Source organism: Bombina bombina, unplaced genomic scaffold (assembly GCF_027579735.1).
Source record: "Bombina bombina isolate aBomBom1 unplaced genomic scaffold, aBomBom1.pri scaffold_1330, whole genome shotgun sequence".
NCBI lineage: Eukaryota > Metazoa > Chordata > Amphibia > Anura > Bombinatoridae > Bombina > Bombina bombina.
In genome coordinates, this window is record NW_026512246.1 from 35,536 (window position 1) to 58,374 (window position 22,839).

The following is a 22,839-nucleotide window of genomic DNA, read 5'->3' on the forward strand; positions in this document are numbered from 1 at the left end:
TCATCCTTACTTGTGGGATATTCTCTTCCCCAACAGGAAATGGCAAAGAGCCCAGCAAAGCTGGTCACATGATCCCTCCTAGGCTCCGCCTACCCCAGTCATTCTCTTTGCCGTTGTACAGGCAACATCTCCACGGAGATGGCTTAGAGTTTTTTAGTGTTTAACTGTAGTTTTTATTATTCAATCAAGAGTTTGTTATTTTGAAATAGTGCTGGTATGTACTATTTACTCAGAAACAGAAAAGAGATGAAGATTTCTGTTTGTATGAGGAAAATGATTTTAGCAACCGTAACTAAAATCCATGGCTGTTCCACACAGGACTGTTGAGAGCAATTAACTTCAGTTGGGGGAACAGTGTGCAGTCTCTTGCTGCTTGAGGTATGACACATTCTAACAAGACGATGTAATGCTGGAAGCTGTCATTTTCCCTATGGGATCCGGTAAGCCATGTTTATTACGATCATAAATAAGGGCTTCACAAGGGCTTATTAAGACTGTAGACTGTTTCTGGGCTAAATCGATTCATTATTAACACATATTTAGCCTTGAGGAATCATTTTATCTGGGTATTTTGATATAATAATATCGGCAGGCACTGTATTAGACACCTTATTCCTTAGGGGCTTTCCCAAAGCTTAAGCAGAGCCTCATTTTCGCGCCGGTGTGGCGCACTTGTTTTTGAGAGGCATGGCATGCAGTCGCATGTGAGAGGAGCTCTGATACTTAGAAAAGACTTTCTGAAGGCGTCATTTGGTATCGTATTCCCCTTTGGGCTTGGTTGGGTCTCAGCAAAGCAGATACCAGGGACTGTAAAGGGGTTAAAGCTTAAAACGGCTCCGGTTCCGTTATTTTAAGGGTTAAAGCTTCCAAATTTGGTGTGCAATATTTTTAAGCCTTTAAGACACTGTGGTGAAAATTTGGTGAATTTTGAACAATTCCTTCATGTTTTTTCGCAATTGCAGTAATAAAGTGTGTTCAGTTTAAAATTTAAAGTGACAGTAACGGTTTTATTTTAAAACGTTTTTGTACTTTGTTATCAAGTTTATGCCTGTTTAACATGTCTGAACTACCAGATAGACTGTGTTCTGAATGTGGGGAAGCCAGGATTCCTATTCATTTAAATAAATGTGATTTATGTGATAATGACAATGATGCCCAAGATGATTCCTCAAGTGAGGGGAGTAAGCATGGTACTGCATCATTCCCTCCCTCGTCTACACGAGTCTTGCCCACTCAGGAGGCCCCTAGTACATCTAGCGCGCCAATACTCCTTACTATGCAACAATTAACGGCTGTAATGGATAATTCTGTCAAAAACATTTTAGCCAAAATGAACCCTTGTCAGCGTAAGCGTGGCTGCTCTGTTTTAGATACTGAAGAGCATGACGATGCTGATATTAATATCTCTGAAGGGCCCCTAACCCAGTCTGATGGGGCCAGGGAGGTTTTGTCTGAGGGAGAAATTACTGATTCAGGGAACATTTCTCAACAGGCTGAACCTGATGTGATTGCATTTAAATTTAAGTTGGAACATCTCCGCATTCTGCTTAAGGAGGTATTATCCACTCTGGATGATTGTGAAAAGTTGGTCATCCCAGAGAAACTATGTAAAATGGACAAGTTCCTAGAGGTGCCGGGGCTCCCAGAAGCTTTTCCTATACCCAAGCGGGTGGCGGACATTGTTAATAAAGAATGGGAAAGGCCCGGTATTCCTTTCGTCCCTCCCCCCATATTTAAAAAATTGTTTCCTATGGTCGACCCCAGAAAGGACTTATGGCAGACAGTCCCCAAGGTCGAGGGAGCGGTTTCCACTTTAAACAAACGCACCACTATACCCATAGAGGATAGTTGTGCTTTCAAAGATCCTATGGATAAAAAATTAGAAGGTTTGCTTAAAAAGATGTTTGTTCAGCAGGGTTACCTTCTACAACCAATTTCATGCATTGTCCCTGTCGCTACAGCCGCATGTTTCTGGTTCGATGAGCTGATAAAGACGCTCGATAGTGATTCTCCTCCTTATGAGGAGATTATGGACAGAATCAATGCTCTCAAATTGGCTAATTCTTTCACCCTAGACGCCACTTTGCAATTGGCTAGGTTAGCGGCTAAGAATTCTGGGTTTGCTATTGTGGCGCGCAGAGCGCTTTGGTTGAAATCTTGGTCGGCTGATGCGTCTTCCAAGAACAAGCTACTAAACATTCCTTTCAAGGGGAAAACGCTGTTTGGCCCTGACTTGAAAGAGATTATCTCTGATATCACTGGGGGTAAGGGCCACGCCCTTCCTCAGGATCGGCCTTTCAAGGCAAAAAATAGACCTAATTTTCGGCCCTTTCGTAAAAACCGACCAGCCCAAAGTGCTACGTCCTCTAAGCAAGAGGGTAATACTTCTCAAGCCAAGCCAGCTTGGAGACCAATGCAAGGCTGGAACAAGGGAAAGCAGGCCAAGAAACCTGCCACTGCTACCAAGACAGCATGAAATGTTGGCCCCCGATCCGGGACCGGATCTGGTGGGGGGCAGACTCTCTCTCTTCGCCCAGGCTTGGGCAAGAGATGTTCTGGATCCTTGGGCGCTAGAAATAGTCTCCCAAGGTTATCTTCTGGAATTCAAGGGACTTCCCCCAAGGGGGAGGTTCCACAGGTCTCAGTTGTCTTCAGACCACATAAAAAGACAGGCGTTCTTACATTGTGTAGAAGACCTGTTAAAAATGGGAGTGATTCATCCTGTTCCATTAAGAGAACAAGGGATGGGGTTCTACTCCAATCTGTTCATAGTTCCCAAAAAAGAGGGAACGTTCAGACCAATCTTAGATCTCAAGATCTTAAACAAGTTTCTCAAGGTTCCATCGTTCAAGATGGAAACCATTCGAACTATTCTTCCTTCCATCCAGGAAGGTCAATTCATGACCACGGTGGATTTAAAGGATGCGTATCTACATATTCCTATCCACAAGGAACATCATCGGTTCCTAAGGTTCGCATTCCTGGACAAACATTACCAGTTCGTGGCGCTTCCTTTCGGATTAGCCACTGCTCCAAGGATTTTCACAAAGGTACTAGGGTCCCTTCTAGCTGTGCTACGACCAAGGGGCATTGCGGTAGTACCTTACTTGGACGACATTCTGATTCAAGCGTCGTCCCTTCCTCAAGCAAAGGCTCACACGGACATCGTCCTGGCCTTTCTCAGATCTCACGGTTGGAAAGTGAACGTGGAAAAGAGTTCTCTATCCCCGTCAACAAGGGTTCCCTTCTTGGGAACAATTATAGACTCCTTAGAAATGAGGATTTTTCTGACAGAGGTCAGAAAAACAAAACTTCTAGACTCTTGTCGGATACTTCATTCCGTTCCTCTTCCTTCCATAGCTCAGTGCATGGAAGTGATCGGGTTGATGGTAGCGGCAATGGACATAGTTCCTTTTGCGCGCATTCATCTAAGACCATTACAACTGTGCATGCTCAGTCAGTGGAATGGGGACTATACAGACTTGTCTCCGAAGATACAAATAAATCAGAGGACCAGAGACTCACTCCGTTGGTGGCTGTCCCTGGACAACCTGTCACAAGGGATGACATTCCGCAGACCAGAGTGGGTCATTGTCACGACCGACGCCAGTCTGATGGGCTGGGGCGCGGTCTGGGGATCCCTGAAAGCTCAGGGTCTTTGGTCTCGGGAAGAATCTCTTCTACCGATAAATATTCTGGAACTGAGAGCGATATTCAATGCTCTCAAGGCTTGGCCTCAGCTAGCGAGGACCAAGTTCATACGGTTTCAATCAGACAACATGACAACTGTTGCGTACATCAACCATCAGGGGGGAACAAGAAGTTCCCTAGCGATGGAAGAAGTGACCAAAATTATTCTATGGGCGGAGTCTCACTCCTGCCACCTGTCTGCTATCCACATCCCAGGAGTGGAAAATTGGGAAGCGGATTTTCTGAGTCGTCAGACATTGCATCCGGGGGAGTGGGAACTCCATCCGGAAATCTTTGCCCAAGTCACTCACCTGTGGGGCATTCCAGACATGGATCTGATGGCCTCTCGTCAGAACTTCAAGGTTCCTTGCTACGGGGCCAGATCCAGGGATCCCAAGGCGGCTCTAGTGGATGCACTAGTAGCACCTTGGACCTTCAAACTAGCTTATGTGTTCCCGCCATTTCCTCTCATCCCCAGGCTGGTAGCCAGGATCAATCAGGAGAGGGCGTCGGTGATCTTGATAGCTCCTGCGTGGCCACGCAGGACTTGGTATGCAGATCTGGTGAATATGTCATCGGCTCCACCTTGGAAGCTACCTTTGAGACGAGACCTTCTTGTTCAGGGTCCGTTCGAACATCCGAATCTGGTTTCACTCCAGCTGACTGCTTGGAGATTGAACGCTTGATTCTATCGAAGCGAGGATTCTCAGATTCTGTTATCGATACTCTTGTTCAGGCCAGAAAGCCTGTAACTAGAAAGATTTACCACAAAATTTGGAAAAAATATATCTGTTGGTGTGAATCTAAAGGATTCCCTTGGGACAAGGTTAAGATTCCTAGGACTCTATCCTTCCTTCAAGAAGGATTGGAAAAAGGATTATCTGCAAGTTCCCTGAAGGGACAGATTTCTGCCTTGTCGGTGTTACTTCACAAAAAGCTGGCAGCTGTGCCAGATGTTCAAGCCTTTGTTCAGGCTCTGGTTAGAATCAAGCCTGTTTTCAAACCTTTGACTCCTCCTTGGAGTCTCAATTTAGTTCTTTCAGTTCTTCAGGGGGTTCCGTTTGAACCCTTACATTCCGTTGATATTAAGTTATTATCTTGGAAAGTTTTGTTTTTAGTTGCAATTTCTTCTGCTAGAAGAGTTTCAGAATTATCTGCTCTGCAGTGTTCTCCTCCTTATCTGGTGTTCCATGCAGATAAGGTGGTTTTACGTACTAAACCTGGTTTTCTTCCAAAGGTTGTTTCTAACAAAAACATTAACCAGGAGATTATCGTACCTTCTCTGTGTCCGAAACCAGTTTCAAAGAAGGAACGTTTGTTGCACAATTTGGATGTTGTTCGCGCTCTAAAATTCTATTTAGATGCTACAAAGGATTTTAGACAAACATCTTCCTTGTTTGTTGTTTATTCAGGTAAAAGGAGAGGTCAAAAAGCAACTTCTACCTCTCTCTCTTTGTGGATTAAAAGCATCATCAGATTGGCTTACGAGACTGCCGGACGGCAGCCTCCCGAAAGAATCACAGCTCATTCCACCAGGGCTGTGGCTTCCACATGGGCCTTCAAGAACGAGGCTTCTGTTGATCAGATATGTAGGGCAGCGACTTGGTCTTCACTGCACACTTTTACCAAATTTTACAAGTTTGATACTTTTGCTTCTTCTGAGGCTATTTTTGGGAGAAAGGTTTTGCAAGCCGTGGTGCCTTCCATTTAGGTGACCTGATTTGCTCCCTCCCTTCATCCGTGTCCTAAAGCTTTGGTATTGGTTCCCACAAGTAAGGATGACGCCGTGGACCGGACACACCTATGTTGGAGAAAACAGAATTTATGTTTACCTGATAAATTACTTTCTCCAACGGTGTGTCCGGTCCACGGCCCGCCCTGGTTTTTTAATCAGGTCTGATAATTTATTTTCTTTAACTACAGTCACCACGGTACCATATGGTTTCTCCTATGCAAATATTCCTCCTTAACGTCGGTCGAATGACTGGGGTAGGCGGAGCCTAGGAGGGATCATGTGACCAGCTTTGCTGGGCTCTTTGCCATTTCCTGTTGGGGAAGAGAATATCCCACAAGTAAGGATGACGCCGTGGACCGGACACACCGTTGGAGAAAGTAATTTATCAGGTAAACATAAATTCTGTTTTTAGTAATGAAACTAAACATATAAACATGTTTTTGTTTTCTTTCTTTCTAAGGTTAGACGATACTTGCACAAAACTACAAGGTGTAATGGAGCCGGTGGAGCCTCGTTTGTGGTAAGCTTGTTTTTTAGTTTCTTTTTTTAGATTTATTTAGTAATGAATCAGGGGTTAGCAATTGTGTAAATACATTGACTAGAAAAGGATCAGTGGATATCTAGTGCTGATGAAGGGAAAAAGGTGTCATCTCGTATAATGTTGAAGCTACATCTTTTGTGTTTTGTCAAGGGAAAGTAAAGTCAAAATGAAATGTTCACAATTCAGATAGAGGAAAGCAGTTTTTAACAACTTGCCAGCTTACATCTATTTTATTTGCCTCATTCTCTTGATATTATTTGTTGAAAAACATACCAAGAGCAAAAATGCACTACTGGGAACTATCTGGTCATTCTTGGCTGCACATGCATTCCTCTTGCCTTTGGCTTATCAGATGTGTTCAGCTAGTTCCCAGTGGTTCATTACTGCTCCTTCAGCAGAACAAAGCAAATTAGATACTATAAGTGAATAGGAAAGTTGTTTAAAATTGTATTCTCTATCTTAATTGTGAACGAGAAAAAAAAAAATCAGGTTTCATGTCCCTTTAACCCCTTCGCTACCGGGAATTTCAGAGAAAAACTAGCCAAAAATACAATTTTTTTTTTGTTCTCTCCATTTAAACAGAAATAGAGCCTTGTTTTCTTCCTAATCTGAAAGATTCTACAGCCGCATTCATTACTTGTGGGAAATAAGAACCTGGCCACCAGAAGGAGGCAAAGACACACCAGCCAAAGGCTTAAATACTCCTCCCACTTCCCCTATCCCCCAGTCATTCTTTGCCTTTCGTCCCAGGAGGTTGGCAGAGAAGTGTCAGAAGTTTTATTTTTTAAAGAAAGTACTTTTACTAATTTTTACATAAAGTGTCTCATGGAGGGTAGTACTCTTCGCAATGGGACGGGAGTTTTAAGTAGTCCTGTTAGTCTCTCAGTGAGGGCCTGGGCGAATGTTAGAGTCCGGAGATGCAGTGGGAATTCTCTCTGCGACACCATCCCGACTCATATTTACAGCTCATCTAGCACTTAGCAGGTAGCGAAGCGAAGGTTCGGCAACGTCGTCTTCTCTCAAGTCCATGCGGAGGCGACGCTACGCTCCGTCACACTTGAAGGGCTGTGTTCCTGTTCCACAGCCGTAGATTCCGGTAAGATCGTTTCATTTTATCAATATGAATGTTATGTTGTTGTTTGACAGATAGGTATGGGTCTCAGTGAGGCTCCTCTGTACGGATCTGGGAATCATGGGATAATTCCTTCCTTAGGGGGGTTTTGTGAACAGGGAAGGGGTTCTTTAATCATGTTATGTGATCAATCTGCTTTGTGTAGTGGGTATTGGCTCTGGGGCTTCGATATCTCGCTATTCAGGAGAATTGCTTGATGGATTTGGTGGGGCCTAATTGCCGTCCTTTTTTGGTGTGCTTTTTTGGGACTGTACGGTTCACCTTATGACCGGGCGTTGTTACGCTGGGTTTTACGCTTTCGCATTCCTGACCGTGTAGTGGCGAAGACAGTCTGTTTCGTATGGATCTGGTCATAGGAGGTGGTGAGTGCCCCAGCCATTGGGGGTGTCGGGTGCCGTTCATTTTTTTTAAATTTTTTTTTTTTTTGCGGTAATTCTCCCCATGTCTCACAAGTACACCACCGGCTGAGACCAAGACCAGTCCCAGGGAATCAAAAATGTCAGCACACAGACCCTGTGTCCTGCGCAACATGAGACCGTACCCTAGCGCCTTCCTGGTCTGGTAATTTTCCACGATCTGTCCATTGGCCCATAGGTCCTCTCCTGTAATGTTAATAAATTTGCATGGCGCATTTGGGGTCTCTGTGCAAGTGAAGAGGCCCCGGGTATGTGTAGTCTCAAATCCTTTGCGGGAATGGCCGCGGGCAGGCACCTCATCAGCCTCGGATAATACAGGCCTCTGGGGGTCCAGGCTGTTAACTTGAATCAATTGCGGTACCTCTCCTATCACAGATTTAACCCTGAAGCTCTCCGCGCAGCCCGCTAGTGCAGCTCTCCATTTCAGATCGGCCAGTCGCTTCGATTTGTCGGACGGTACTCTCGCGGCTACCAAATCTGCGCTGTGGGGAGTTGGTGAGGTTTGAAGAGGCTTCCCTGTTTGGTTTAGTATGGGAACATGGGACAGGCATGCAGAAGGTTTGGTGGGTAGTTTTAATGGAGGCTGCGTTTCTCCCTTTGCTTTGATGCATATGTGTTTTAGTGAGGCGAATTCCTCTTTTTAAATGTTGCACATAGCTCTTTAAAGTGGGCGTCCAGCATGGCTTTCATTTCTCTCAGAATCAGTTCAGTGTTCAGCGCCATTGTAAACGATGCTTGATCGATTGTAATATGTCCCTTGTCACATAGGATGTCAAAAAGAAAGTTCTACTGTATCCTATTATAGGATATCGTAACCCCTGAGTTCGGGGGGGGGGGGGGTAATAGTACGGCAGCCCCAGACCTACAGTCCATAACTCATTCAGGGTCTGTTGCTATATCACAGATTGCTGCGTAGTTCCACAGAGAGAAAATGGCTTCCAGACCTGATATCAAGCTTGTCCCGTAGCTGCCTCAGAGAACATAGGCATAGACTCCATCAAACCATCAGCTCCTAGAGGGAATCTGCTCCCCTTGGTATATATCTAATGCAAGGCAATAAATATTCTAAATTTGGTTATATTTAGTTAGTAAACTTGGAATCCAGTTCAGAGAGCTTCACAAAGATGCGACCAGCCGCAGTGAGTGTAGGCTCCGCCCCTTTTTTTTTTTTTTTTTCTTTTTTTTTTATAGTGTCCTATTTTTTTTTTTTCTTTGGTTTTTGCCATGGAGGATTCTGAAGCTGAAACTGTTGTAATTTCTGATTCGATTCTTCCTCTTCTGAGGAAGGTGCTTCGACCCCACTGACACAGGTATATCAGTCTATTGTGCCTCCTTAGAGCACCTGGTTCCTCTGGCTCGGGGAACCAGGAGCCCACTTAGCCATCAGCCTCGGGGGACTCTGTCTCTCATTCGGCGGATTCCCAACAGCACTCTTCCACTACATTTGCAGGTAACCCTAATGTTGATTTTCCCTCCACTCAGGGTGGTTGGTTTCCCCTGGAGATGGCAGGTCAGTTCCGATTCAGTGTCTTAATGGCGCTGGTTCTCCTGCAGGAAATAAAATGAGAGGTTAAGACACAGTACAACTGCTGTGCTAACCAACAAAATAAAGGGTGCGCCAAACCGGATAAATCAAAATGTGTATATATATATATATATATATATATATATACCAGTCATAAACCTAATTGAATATGCTATAAAATAAATAATTATGTATAAATAAATGTAAATTAAATGTGCCAATAAATGAATAAAATATTAGAGTTACAAATAAAGTGAACATATGATAACCAATATTGTGATAAAGTCCTTTTGAATGGGTTTTAACCCAGGATGGATACAGTTCATCAATCCAGGGGTGAGCTGCTCTCTCCAAGTTGTAAGCAGAAAATATAAGTGTCCTGAAAGACAGAAAAAGAAGAGGCGCTCTTTGTGCAGCAAGTTCCAATACAAACTGAAAATCTATCGATAGTGCTCAAGGTAATATACTCACAAACGTGACTGCACATACAGTACAATAATAGGCAAGCCGAAACTTCAGAGCCGTTCGGCTGACTCCTCAATGGCGAATCTGCCAAGCAATTGCTGAAGCCCAGGTGCTAATGGCAATAGCCTAAGCCAATTGGGCGTTGTCTTCATTCCTGATAGGAGATTGGTTGTTAGTTCTGTTATAAGGTAGCAAGGTAGAGTGTAACAAATGATAAAGCCTGATGAAACGGCATTGTTAGCCGAGAAACGCGTTGCACAGCAACTTTTAAATGTTTTTAATAAACTGACTTTTTATCACTCTTCCTTGTTCCTGTGGGTTTTGTGATCACCCTACATTGACAGCTACTGGATCTTTATTAAGCTGTTTATTGCCGCCTACCACGGAGGTTGTTTGGAGAGACCGGACCATTGCTATTAGCACCTGGGCTTCAGCAATTGCTTGGCAGATTCGCCATTGAGGAGTCAGCCGAACGGCTCTGAAGTTTCGGCTTGCCTATTATTGCACTGTATGTGCAGTCACGTTTGTGAGTATATTACCTTGAGCACTATCGATAGATTTTCAGTTTGTATTGGAACTTGCTGCACAAAGAGCGCCTCTTCTTTTTCTGTCTTTCAGGACACTTATATTTTCTCCTGCAGGACTCAGAGGTTTCTGAGCAGTTTTGTTCCTGCCTGTCTATCCCGAGTGTTCAGGCTTCGGGTGGGTCTATGCAGTTTCCCCCGGGGGTGAATATTCCTCCATGTTGTACCTTTCGTTATCAGATCGGCCGGCTCGGTGTACTACTCCATCGTCTTTTCGACTTATTGGGGGATCCTCTCCTTTATCATTCGGGGAATGTGCAGTCCTCAAATGGTGCATCGAGCTAGACTAAGTGGATTATCTCCTGTCGGTCGCTCATGGTTTTTTTCCCAGATTTTTATTTTGGGGATGCCTTCGGGCTGCCTTATTTTATTTCATCCGGTTAGGATATTTTTTTTATTTGATTATTCCTTCTGGAATTTCTGGGATAAACTTGCCTTTTATTGCTTCCAAGGAAGTTGTTCACGGACTTGTTAGGTCCGGAGTTTTGGGTGCACCTTGTTAAGTTGTCAGTGATGCATGTTGCGCCTGGCAGGCCCAGCGGGATCTTGAGTGTGTGTTTTTTTTTTTTTTTTTTTTTTTTTTTTTTTTTTTTAATTTTTTTGTTATTATATTGTTTGTTTTCACAAACTACACTATACATCTACATCGCAGACTTTAGGGTCCGAATACCGGGAGAGATTGGGTGCCAATCTCTTCCCTGTTGGTGTCTCTCCTGATGGGGGGGTGGTCCTTCTCCGCTGTTGCTAGAGGTCTCCTCTGCCAGGAACTCGGTTCTGTTTTTTTCCAGATTTCTATTCCACCCTCTTTGGATCGGGGGCTGACGTGGCCCTAATTCCTGAATGTCGCAGAGTTTGACTCTGTGTTGAGAGTTTTATCGCCTTGAAATCGGTTCTGTCCTTTTTTTCTCAGGGTTTTCCTTTTTTTTTTTTTTTTTTTTTTTTTGGGTTACTTCCTCGGGTGAGAAGTGTCGGACCGGAAATTCGGTCGGGGTCTGGCTCAGGTCTTGTTCGACTTGGGGTTTCAGTTCGTGGGAGACTCTGACGTTCTCTTCCTTCAGGTCTCTTGCGGATCTGGGAAAGGACTGGGGTTTTCCGGGTGGGGTGCTATAACTCCATTTATACCTGTCCCGTTTTTCCCTCCGGTATTCGGGTTGCACCTGGAAGGGGTTCTTCATTTTCTCTCAGTCTGGTCCCTTCTTCTGGCTGTTCGGGGCCTTTGTTTCTGTGAGAGACTGTGTTCTGTACATCCTTTGGAGTCGGTTGGGCTCTGACCTTGAGCCATCATTCCTGTGGCGTGTCTTGGTATGGGTCGATTTGTCCTCCATAGCTTACACAACAGCATCGGTTGTGGGGCCCCCGAGATTACTCCTTGGGTAGTCTCTGCTCCCTTTTGGGGGCTGGCTCGTTTTGGGTCGTTTTTCTGTGTCCGGTGGGCAAGGTTCCTTTGTCCTTGGAGTTAGTCCCTGGTTCAGGGATGGAGATATTGGGAATTGGCTCCTGGGTTCGGGGTTCCTCTGGTTCTGGTGGGACTCTCCCCATGTTTCTGGTCACATTCTTTTGATGTTGCTGGTTGTTTTCTTCCCTCTCGTTCAAGGGGGAGTGGGACTCTGTCCCTGGACTTTTTTCCTGTCGTTGACAGGTTGGTCTTTACATGTGTGGGTGGTCCTCGCCGCGGCGGTTCTGTGGTGGTGGAAGGCGTTCTTGTTTATCTCAGGATCCCAAGCTGTGGTTTTGGTCATCTTTCGACTTGTCAGATGCCTCTGTTTTCTTTTGGATGCTTTGGGTCCCTGTTGAGGTGCTCTCGGGGTGGGGGGGGGGTTGGATCCACTGAATTTTCCCTCCATGGAGGGGTGTTTCGCCTAGGAACTTAGTTTTGCTGGTTCCTTTTATCCCGGGCTGCGTTGTTTTCGTCGGGAGGCGCCTTGGTCTCTTCTACAGAAACTCCTTGGTTCCCTCCAGCTGGGGAGCTGGACAGGGTTTTTTGTTTTTTTTTTTCCCTTTTTGTTCTGTGACTTGCACTATGGCGTACTACTTAGCCGTCTATGCGGTTTTTCTGTTTCTTGAGATGCATTTCGTTCTCTCTTGCGGTCTCCGCCTTGGTCGCGTTTTGGCTGATGAGGCCCCCTTTTTTTTTTTATTGGTATCTGGTGAGGTCCTTTTGAGTCTCGCGAGCTAGAATGATCTGTCTTTTGGAAGACAACGTTTCTGGTTAGTTATCCCTCTACCTTACCTCTTATTTTGGGGAGTTTGTTGGTCAGGGCCTCTTTATGGGGCGTGTCTGGGATCTGCCTTTGGGCGATAGTGTGATTCGTGTCCTGTTGGCTTGGTTGCGCTACGTGTGGTTTGTTGCCAGGCTTGGGACTGTCGTTTGTGTCCTTGGGGCCATTTGTTCCCAGTTTTTGGATGAAGCTGGACTTTTTTGTTTATGGGATGTGGTTCAGTTCTGGTGCCCTCAGATTGGGCTGCCTCTTACCCTCCCATTCTTGGCATTCAGTGTCCTCTTTGGCTTAGGTATAATTTTCCCACAAGTAATGAATGTGGCTGTGGACTCTTTCCCATTAGGAAGAAAAACATAAATTATGCTTACCTGGTAATTTCATTTTCTTTCCCCCGCCCTTTTTTGATGAGTTTTTCTTTTCGTGTTTAGTCTTCTGGCACCATTTCACATTGATATTTCTTTCACTGGTCCTTGTTCCTCTGCAGAATGACTAGGGGAAGTGGGAGGAGTATTTAAGCCTTTGGCAGGTGTGTCTTTGCCTCCTCTTGGTGGCCAGGTTCTTATTTCCCACAAGTAATGAATGCGGCTGTGTTTTTTTTTTTTTCGTTTTTTTCCACGGAAGAAAATGAAAGGTAAGCATCAGGTAAGCATTATATATATATTTTTTTTTTTTTTAAATATTTGCCTATCAAAACTATTTGGGTTTTTCAGTGAAATTATTTAAATACTGCTTATGCAATCATGACACAAATGATTATAAAAGTTTCTCTGGGATCCCCTTTGTTTGGATATAGCAGACATTCATGGCTTTGGCATTGCTTTTTGGTGATTAGCAGGTCTCTAATTGCAGCTGTCTACCACAGTTCTGAAATTCCCGGCATTGAAGGGATTAAATTAATTGGCTGGTAAGGAAAATACTATATTAATAAAGGTATTACCCTCCTACCTCCCACCTCTATGATCCCCTCCCAAACAGCTATTTCTCCCCCACCCACACTCATCCCCACCATATTATGTACTGTCATACAGTCTGCCATTATGCAGTTTAGGGCTTATATTTTGTATTACTATTTTTCTGTAGTGATCCCCCAACCCTTCCACCTCCCTGATCCCTCTGAAACAGCTCTCAAACCCTCCCGCTTGTGGCAGCCATCTTTGGTGCTGGCAGCTATCTGGTAATTTTGGGTTTTTTTTTTTAATTGTTTAAAAAAAAAAAAAAATATTTTCCATAGTGTAGTGGTTCAAAAAAAAACCCACCTCCCTGCGATCATTTTGTATGGTACCTAAAAACCCAATTTCACTACTTTTCTGTAGCGCAGTGCCCCATCCCTCCCACTCCCTTTAAAAATAATAATTCTGTAGGTAGATTGCCACCCACCTACCTTCCCTCACACCTCCTGCCGGCACCAGCAGATGAATGTCACCATCTGTAATGATCAGGCATCTGCCTTCATCTGGTAATAAGCAACTGATCCTGCTGTGTTACAATGTGTAGAGAGATGCCTACAGCTCTTGGCTGTCACTTTACAGCTAAGACCGCTGGAACTTCTTGAAGCTGGGATGTATGTATGTTTTATTTTATGCAGTATGATAGGCAATGTAACACATGACTTATATAGACGTCCGTATAGGTTAAGGTTAGAATAATAAAAATCGGGATTATTAAAAGAAAATTAAAAAAAATTCTCTTGATCTCCTTTGTTGAAGGGCATACCTAGGTAGGTAGACTAAGGAGCATGCATGCTTATGGGGACCTATATGTGAGTAGCTTTTCAAGTATGCTTTTAACAATATCGTTTTGAGCACTAGATGGCAGCAGTGATTTTATCATTTACAGCATAGCTAAAAGCATTGGCACAAAACTGCTTCAGAAACGTGCACACTCCTGAAACTTAGTTATGTTTAGTGATTTTCAACCTTTTTTTTTGCCACGGCACATTTTTTTTTACATTAAAAAATCCTGCGGCACACCACCATCCCAAAATTTTACAAAATCACACATTCTAGTCTAATACAGTGTGTGTGTATGTATTTAGTCAATTCAATTAAGCTTTATTAGCATGACGGTAACTACAACTGTATTGCCAAGCTAGAGGCACAATAATAACAAGCAAAAGTTCCACGTATTGAGGCTGTTAGGGGGGTACCAGAGATGAAAATAATTAGGTGATATGCAGTAGTTCCATGCAAGTAAAAGTTCCACTTGTTAGGGCAGTAAGCAGTGCTCAAGTATTGAACCCAAAAGCAGAAACTACTGGGGCCCAAGTGATCCTACTGTTAAAGTCTCTAAGCCTTGGGGGCACCAGTACAAGAGTTTCACAATCCGTGGAGGATAAGCACCAATTCACAGCGGCACACCTGACGATCTCTCACGGCACACTAGTGTGCCACGGCACAGTGGTTGAAAGTCACTGCTCTAACAAAAGATACCAAGTGAGCAAAGTCAATTTTAAAAATATAAGTAAATTGAAAGCTTTTTAAAATTGTATATTAACTGAATCATCAAAAATGTTTCTTTCATGTAATTAGCAAGAGTCCATGAGCTAGTGACGTATGGGATATACATTCCTACCAGGAGGGGCAAAGTTTCCCAAACCTCAAAATGCCTATAAATACACCCCTCACCACACCCACAATTCAGTTTTACAAACTTTGCCTCCGATGGAGGTGGTGAAGTAAGTTTGTGCTAGATTCTACGTTGATATGCGCTCCGCAGCAAGTTGGAGCCCGGTTTTCCTCTCAGCGTGCAGTGAATGTCAGAGGGATGTGAGGAGAGTATTGCCTATTTGAATGCAGTGATCTCCTTCTACGGGGTCTATTTCATAGGTTCTCTGTTATCGGTCGTAGAGATTCATCTCTTACCTCCCTTTTCAGATCGACGATATACTCTTATATATACCATTACCTCTGCTGATTCTCGTTTCAGTACTGGTTTGGCTTTCTACAAACATGTAGATGAGTGTCCTGGGGTAAGTAAATCTTATTTTCTGTGACACTCCAAGCTATGGTTGGGCACTTTATTTATAAAGTTCTAAATATATGTATTCAAACATTTATTTGCCTTGACTCAGAATGTTCAACTTTCCTTATTTTCAGACAGTCAGTTTCATATTTGGGATAATGCATTTGATTTAATCATTTTTTCTTACCTTCAAAAATTTGACTCTTCCCTGTGGGCTGTTAGGCTCGCGGGGGCTGAAAATGCTTCATTTTATTGCGTCATTCTTGGCGCGGACTTTTTTGGCGCAAAAAATTCGTTTCCGTTTCCGGCGTCATACGTGTCGCCGGAAGTTGCGTCATTTTTTGACGTTATTTTGCGCCAAAAATGTCGGCGTTCCGGATGTGGCGTCATTTTGGCGCCAAAAAGCATTTAGGCGCCAAATAATGTGGGCGTCTTATTGGCGCGAAAAATATGGGCGTCGCTTTTGTCTCCACATTATTTAAGTCTCATTTTTCATTGCTTCTTGTTGCTAGAAGCTTGTTCTTTGGCATTTTTTCCCATTCCTGAAACTGTCATTTAAGTAATTTGATCAATTTTGCTTTATATATATGTTGTTTTTTCTCTTACATATTGCAAGATGTCTCACGTTGCATCTGAGCCAGAAGATACTACAGGAAAATCGCTGTCTAGTGCTGGATCTACCAAAGCTAAGTGTATCTGCTGTAAACTTTTGGTAGCTATTCCTCCAGCTGTTGTTTGTATTGATTGTCATGACAAACTTGTTAAAGCAGATAATATTTCCTTTAGTAAAGTACCATTGCCTGTTGCAGTTCCTTCAACATCTAAGGTGCAGAATGTTCCTGATAATATAAGAGATTTTGTTTCAGAATCCATAAAGAAGGCTATGTCTGTTATTTCTCCTTCTAGTAAACGTAAAAAATCTTTTAAAACTTCTCTCCCTACAGATGAATTTTTAAATGAACATCATCATTCTGATGACTCTTCTGGTTCAGAGGATTCTGTCTCAGAGATTGATGCTGATAAATCTTCATATTTATTTAAAATGGAATTCATTCGTTCTTTACTTAAAGAAGTACTAATTGCTTTAGAAATAGAGGATTCTGGTCCTCTTGATACTAATTCTAAACGTTTGGATAAGGTATTTAAAGCTCCTGTGGTTATTCCAGAAGTTTTTCCTGTTCCTAATGCTATTTCTGCAGTAATTTCCAAAGAATGGGATAAATTGGGTAATTCATTTACTCCTAAACGTTTTAAGCGATTATATCCTGTGCCGTCTGACAGATTAGAATTTTGGGACAAAATCCCTAAAGTTGATGGGGCTATTTCTACCCTTGCTAAACGTACTACTATTCCTACGTCAGATGGTACTTCGTTTAAGGATCCTTTAGATAGGAAAATTGAATCCTTTCTAAGAAAAGCTTATCTGTGTTCAGGTAATCTTCTTAGACCTGCTATATCTTTGGCTGATGTTGCTGCAGCTTCAACTTTCTGGTTGGAAACTTTAGCGCAACAAGTAACACATCATGATTCTCATGATATTATTATTCTTCTACAGCATGCTAATAATTTTATCTGTGATGCCATTTTTGATATTATCAGAGTTGATGTCAGGTTTATGTCTCTAGCTATTTTAGCTAGAAGAGCTTTATGGCTTAAAACTTGGAATGCTGATATGGCTTCTAAATCTACTTTACTTTCCATTTCTTTCCAGGGTAACAAATTATTTGGTTCTCAGTTGGATTCCATTATTTCAACTGTTACTGGTGGGAAAGGAACTTTTTTACCACAGGATAAAAAATCTAAAGGTAAAAGCAGGGCTAATAATCGTTTTCGTTCCTTTCGTTTCAACAAAGAACAAAAGCCTGATCCTTCATCCTCAGGAGCAGTTTCAGTTTGGAAACCATCTCCAGTCTGGAATAAATCCAAGCCAGCTAGAAAGGCAAAGCCTGCTTCTAAGTCCACATGAAGGTGCGGCCCTCATTCCAGCTCAGCTGGTAGGGGGCAGGTTACGTTTTTTCAAGGAAATTTGGATCAATTCTGTTCACAATCTTTGGATTCAGAGCATTGTTTCAGAAGGGTACAGAATTGGTTTCAAGATGAGACCTCCTGCAAAGAGATTTTTTCTTTCCCGTGTCCCAGTAAATCCAGTAAAAGCTCAAGCATTTCTGAAATGTGTTTCAGATCTAGAGTTGACTGGAGTAATTATGCCGGTTCCAGTTCCGGAACAGGGGATGGGGTTTTATTCAAATCTCTTCATTGTACCAAAGAAGGAGAATTCCTTCAGACCAGTTCTGGATCTAAAAATATTGAATCGTTATGTTAGAATACCAACGTTCAAGATGGTAACTGTAAGGACTATCTTGCCTTTTGTTCAGCAAGGGAATTATATGTCCACAATAGATTTACAGGATGCATATCTGCATATTCCGATTCATCCAGATCATTATCAGTTCCTGAGATTCTCTTTTCTGGACAAGCATTACCAGTTTGTGGCTCTGCCGTTTGGCCTAGCTACAGCTCCAAGAATTTTTACAAAGGTTCTCGGTGCCCTTCTGTCTGTAATCAGAGAACAGGGTATTGTGGTATTTCCTTATTTGGACGATATCTTGGTACTTGCTCAGTCTTTACATTTAGCAGAATCTCATACGAATCGACTTGTGTTGTTTCTTCAAGATCATGGTTGGAGGATCAATTTACCAAAAAGTTCTTTGATTCCTCAGACAAGGGTAACCTTTCTGGGTTTCCAGATGGATTCAGTGTCCATGACTCTGTCTTTAACAGACAAGAGACGTCTAAAATTGATTGCAGCTTGTCGAAACCTTCAGTCTCAATCATTCCCTTCGGTAGCCTTATGCATGGAAATTCTAGGTCTTATGACTGCTGCATCGGACGCGATCCCCTTTGCTCGTTTTCACATGCGACCTCTTCAGCTCTGTATGCTGAAGCAATGGTGCAAGGATTACACGAAGATATCTCAATTAATATCTTTAAAACCGATTGTTCGACACTCTCTAACATGGTGGACAGATCACCATCGTTTAATTCAGGGGGCTTCTTTTGTGCTTCCGACCTGGACTGTAATTTCAACAGATGCAAGTCTCACAGGTTGGGGAGCTGTGTGGGGATCTCTGACGGCACAAGGAGTTTGGGAATCTCAGGAGGTGAGATTACCGATCAATATTTTGGATCTCCGTGCAATTTTCAGAGCTCTTCAGTTTTGGCCTCTTCTGAAGAGAGAATCGTTCATTTGTTTTCAAACAGACAATGTCACAACTGTGGCATACATCAATCATCAAGGAGGGACTCACAGTCCTCTGGCTATGAAAGAAGTATCTCGAATTTTGGTTTGGGCGGAATCCAGCTCCTGTCTAATCTCTGCGGTTCATATCCCAGGTATAGACAATTGGGAAGCGGATTATCTCAGTCGCCAAACGTTGCATCCGGGCGAATGGTCTCTTCACCCAGAGGTATTTCTTCAGATTGTTCAAATGTGGGAACTTCCAGAAATAGATCTGATGGCGTCCCATCTAAACAAGAAACTTCCCAGGTATCTGTCCAGATCCCGGGATCCTCAGGCGGAGGCAGTGGATGCATTATCACTTCCTTGGAAGTATCATCCTGCCTATATCTTTCCGCCTCTAGTTCTTCTTCCAAGAGTAATCTCCAAGATTCTGAAGGAATGCTCGTTTGTTCTGCTGGTAGCTCCGGCATGGCCTCACAGGTTTTGGTATGCGAATCTTGTCCGGATGGCCTCTTGCCAACCGTGGACTCTTCCGTTAAGACCAGACCTTCTGTCACAAGGTCCTTTTTTCCATCAGGATCTGAAATCCTTAAATTTAAAGGTATGGAGATTGAACGCTTGATTCTTGGTCAAAGAGGTTTCTCTGACTCTGTGATTAATACTATGTTACAGGCTCGTAAATCTGTATCTCGAGAGATATATTATAGAGTCTGGAAGACTTATATTTCTTGGTGTCTTTCTCATCATTTTTCTTGGCATTCTTTTAGAATACCGAGAATTTTACAGTTTCTTCAGGATGGTTTAGATAAGGGTTTGTCCGCAAGTTCTTTGAAAGGACAAATCTCTGCTATTTCTGTTCTTTTTCACAGAAAGATTGCTATTCTTCCTGATATTCATTGTTTTGTACAAGCTTTGGTTCGTATAAAACCTGTTATTAAGTCAATTTCTCCTCCTTGGAGTTTGAATTTGGTTTTGGGAGCTCTTCAAGCTCCTCCGTTTGAACCTATGCATTCATTGGACATTAAATTACTTTCTTGGAAAGTTTTGTTCCTTTTGGCCATCTCTTCTGCCAGAAGAGTTTCTGAATTATCTGCTCTTTCTTGTGAGTCTCCTTTTCTGATTTTTCATCAGGATAAGGCGGTGTTGCGAACTTCTTTTGAATTTTTACCTAAAGTTGTGAATTCCAACAACATTAGTAGAGAAATTGTGGTTCCTTCATTATGTCCTAATCCTAAGAATTCTAAGGAGAAATAGTTGCATTCTTTGGATGTTGTTAGAGCTTTGAAATATTATGTTGAAGCTACGAAATCTTTCCGTAAGACTTCTAGTTTATTTGTTATCTTTTCCGGTTCTAGAAAAGGCCAGAAAGCTTCTGCCATTTCTTTGGCATCTTGGTTGAAATCTTTAATTCATCTTGCCTATGTTGAGTCGGGTAAAACTCCGCCTCAAAGAATTACAGCTCATTCTACTAGGTCAGTTTCTACTTCCTGGGCGTTTAGGAATGAAGCTTCGGTTGACCAGATTTGCAAAGCAGCAACTTGGTCCTCTTTGCATACTTTTACTAAATTCTACCATTTTGATGTATTTTCTTCTTCTGAAGCAGTTTTTGGTAGAAAAGTACTTCAGGCAGCGGTTTCAGTTTGAATCTTCTGCTTATGTTTTTCGTTAAACTTTATTTTTGGGTGTGGATTATTTTCAGCAGGAATTGGCTGTCTTTATTTTATCCCTCCCTCTCTAGTGACTCTTGTGTGGAAAGATCCACATCTTGGGTAGTCATTATCCCATACGTCACTAGCTCATGGACTCTTGCTAATTACATGAAAGAAAACATAATTTATGTAAGAACTTACCTGATAAATTCATTTCTTTCATATTAGCAAGAGTCCATGAGGCCCGCCCTTTTTTTGTGGTGGTTATGATTTTTGTATAAAGCACAATTATTCCAATTCCTTATTTTATATGCTTTCGCACTTTTTTATCACCCCACTTCTTGGCTATTCGTTAAACTGAATTGTGGGTGTGGTGAGGGGTGTATTTATAGGCATTTTGAGGTTTGGGAAACTTTGCCCCTCCTGGTAGGAATGTATATCCCATACGTCACTAGCTCATGGACTCTTGCTAATATGAAAGAAATTAATTTATCAGGTAAGTTCTTACATAAATTATGTTTTTGGGTTTTATGTCCCTTTTTGTAATGCTTTTTAATGCTAAAGTTTCTGAGTGATATTATTCAGGATTAACTGTACAAACAGCATTGCTTAACAAATGCTGTGTACCATGGTACCTCAAAAATGATAATACACAAACTGGAAATTAGCCTGACCAAGTTGCTTTGCTGCAACGAGTTTTACAGCTGCATTTTTACCCTTTTCTCTTGTTAAGTGTATCCAGTCCACGGATCATCCATTTCTTATGGAATATATTCTCCTTCCCAACAGGAAGCTGCAAGAGTCCACCCACAGCAAAGCTGCTATATAGCTCCTCCCCTAACTGCCATATTCAGTCATTCTCTTGCAAGCCTCAACATAATGCCCTTCCTCAGGATAGGTCCAAATCAAGGGCAAAAAATTGATAGGATCCCTAGGCATTGGAATTTATATCCCAGAGATATCTTCTGGATTTCAAAGATTCCCCCCCCAAAAAAGGGGAGATTTCGCCTTTCACAATTATCTGCAAACCAGATAAAGAAGGAGGCATTCTTACATTGTGTACGAGATCCATCCAGTTCCAAGAGAGGAACAGGGACAGAGTTTTTACTCAAATCTGTTTGTGGTTCCCAAGGAGAGGGAACCTTTGGATCTAAAGATCTTAAACAAATTCCTCAGAATTCCATCATTTAAGATGGAAACTATTCGTACCATCTTAACTATGATCCAGGAGAGTCAATAGAGGACTACAATGGATTTGAAGGATGCTTATCCTCACATTGTGATGCATAAAGATCACCATCGTTTTTCAGGTTTGCCTTTCTAGACAGGCATTACCAGTTTGTAGCTCTTTCCTTTTGGAGGTTCTGGGGTCGCTTTGGCGGTCGGGGCATAGAAGTGGCCCCTTATTTAGACGACATCCTGATACAGGCGTCAAACATCCAAATTGCCCAGTCTCATACGGACGTAGTACTGGCATTTCTGAGATCACATGGGTGGAAAGTGAACAAGGAAAGAGTTCTCTATCCCCAATCTCAAGGGTTTCCCTCCTAGGGACTCTGATAGATTCTGTAGAAATGAAAATTTACCTGACGGAGTCCAGGTTGTCAAAGTTTCTAAATTTCTGCCGTGTTTTTTTTTTTTTCATTCCATCCGCGCCCTTCGGTGGCTCAGTACATGAATGAAATCGGCTTAATGGTAGCGGCAAGGGACATAGTACCGTTTGCACGTCTACATTTCAGACCGCTGCAACTATGCATGCTCAGTCAGAGGAACGGGGATTACACAGATTTGTCCCCCTGTTAAACCTGGACCAAGAGACCAGAGATTCTCTTCTCTGGTGACTATGTCGGGTCCATCTGTCCAAGGGTATGACCTTCCGCAGGTCAGATGGGACAATTGTTACAATAGATGCCAGCCTTTTAGGTTGGGATGCAGTCTAGAACTCCCTGAAGGCTCAGGGATAGTGGACTTAGGAGGAGACCCTCCTTCTAATAAATATTCTGGAACTGGGAGTGATATTCCATGCTCTTCAGACTTGGCCTCAGTTAGCAACTCTGAGGTACATCATACTCAGTCGGACAATATACACGACTGTGGCTTACATCAGCCATCAAGGGGGAACAGAAGTTCTCTAGCGATGTTAGAAGTCTTACAATAATTCACTGGACAGAGACTCACTCTTGTCTATCAGCTATCCATATCCCAGGTGTTGAGAACTGGGAGGTGGATTTTCTAAGTAGTCAGACTTTTCTTCCGGGGGAGTGGGATTTCCTCCGGAGGTCAAGACCAAGCAGGAGAGGGCTTTGGTGTTTTTGACAGCGCCTGCGTAGCCACGCAGGACCTGGTATGCAGATCTGGTGGACATGTCATCCTTTCCATCACAGTCTCTGCTTCTGAGACAGGTCCCTCTACCTCAGGGTCCTTTCAACCATCTAAATAGAATCAATCTGAGATGGACTGCCTGGAGACTGAACGCTTGATGTTATCAAAGCATGGCTTCTCCGAGTCAGTCATTGATACCTTAATACAGACATGAAAGCCTGTCTCTAGGAAAATTGAACATAGATATGGTGTAAATATCTGATTGTTATGAATCCAAGGGTTACTCATGGAGTAAAGTCTGGATTCCCAGGATATTATCTTTTCTCCAAGATGTTTTTGAGAAAAGGGTTGTCAGCTAA

The 22,839-nt window shown here is 42.8% G+C and overlaps 1 protein-coding gene across 1 annotated transcript in view; it reads left to right on the forward strand.

The window, feature by feature from the left end:
- The window catches only part of LOC128644188 (NADH dehydrogenase [ubiquinone] flavoprotein 2, mitochondrial), a gene marked incomplete at its 3' end in the record, with an annotated part of 55,538 nt that overhangs the window by 21,959 nt on the left and 10,740 nt on the right, over positions 1-22,839 (forward strand). The window contains 1 exon segment of the mRNA XM_053696890.1: positions 5,886-5,945. Coding sequence (XP_053552865.1) covers positions 5,886-5,945 — 60 coding nt within the window.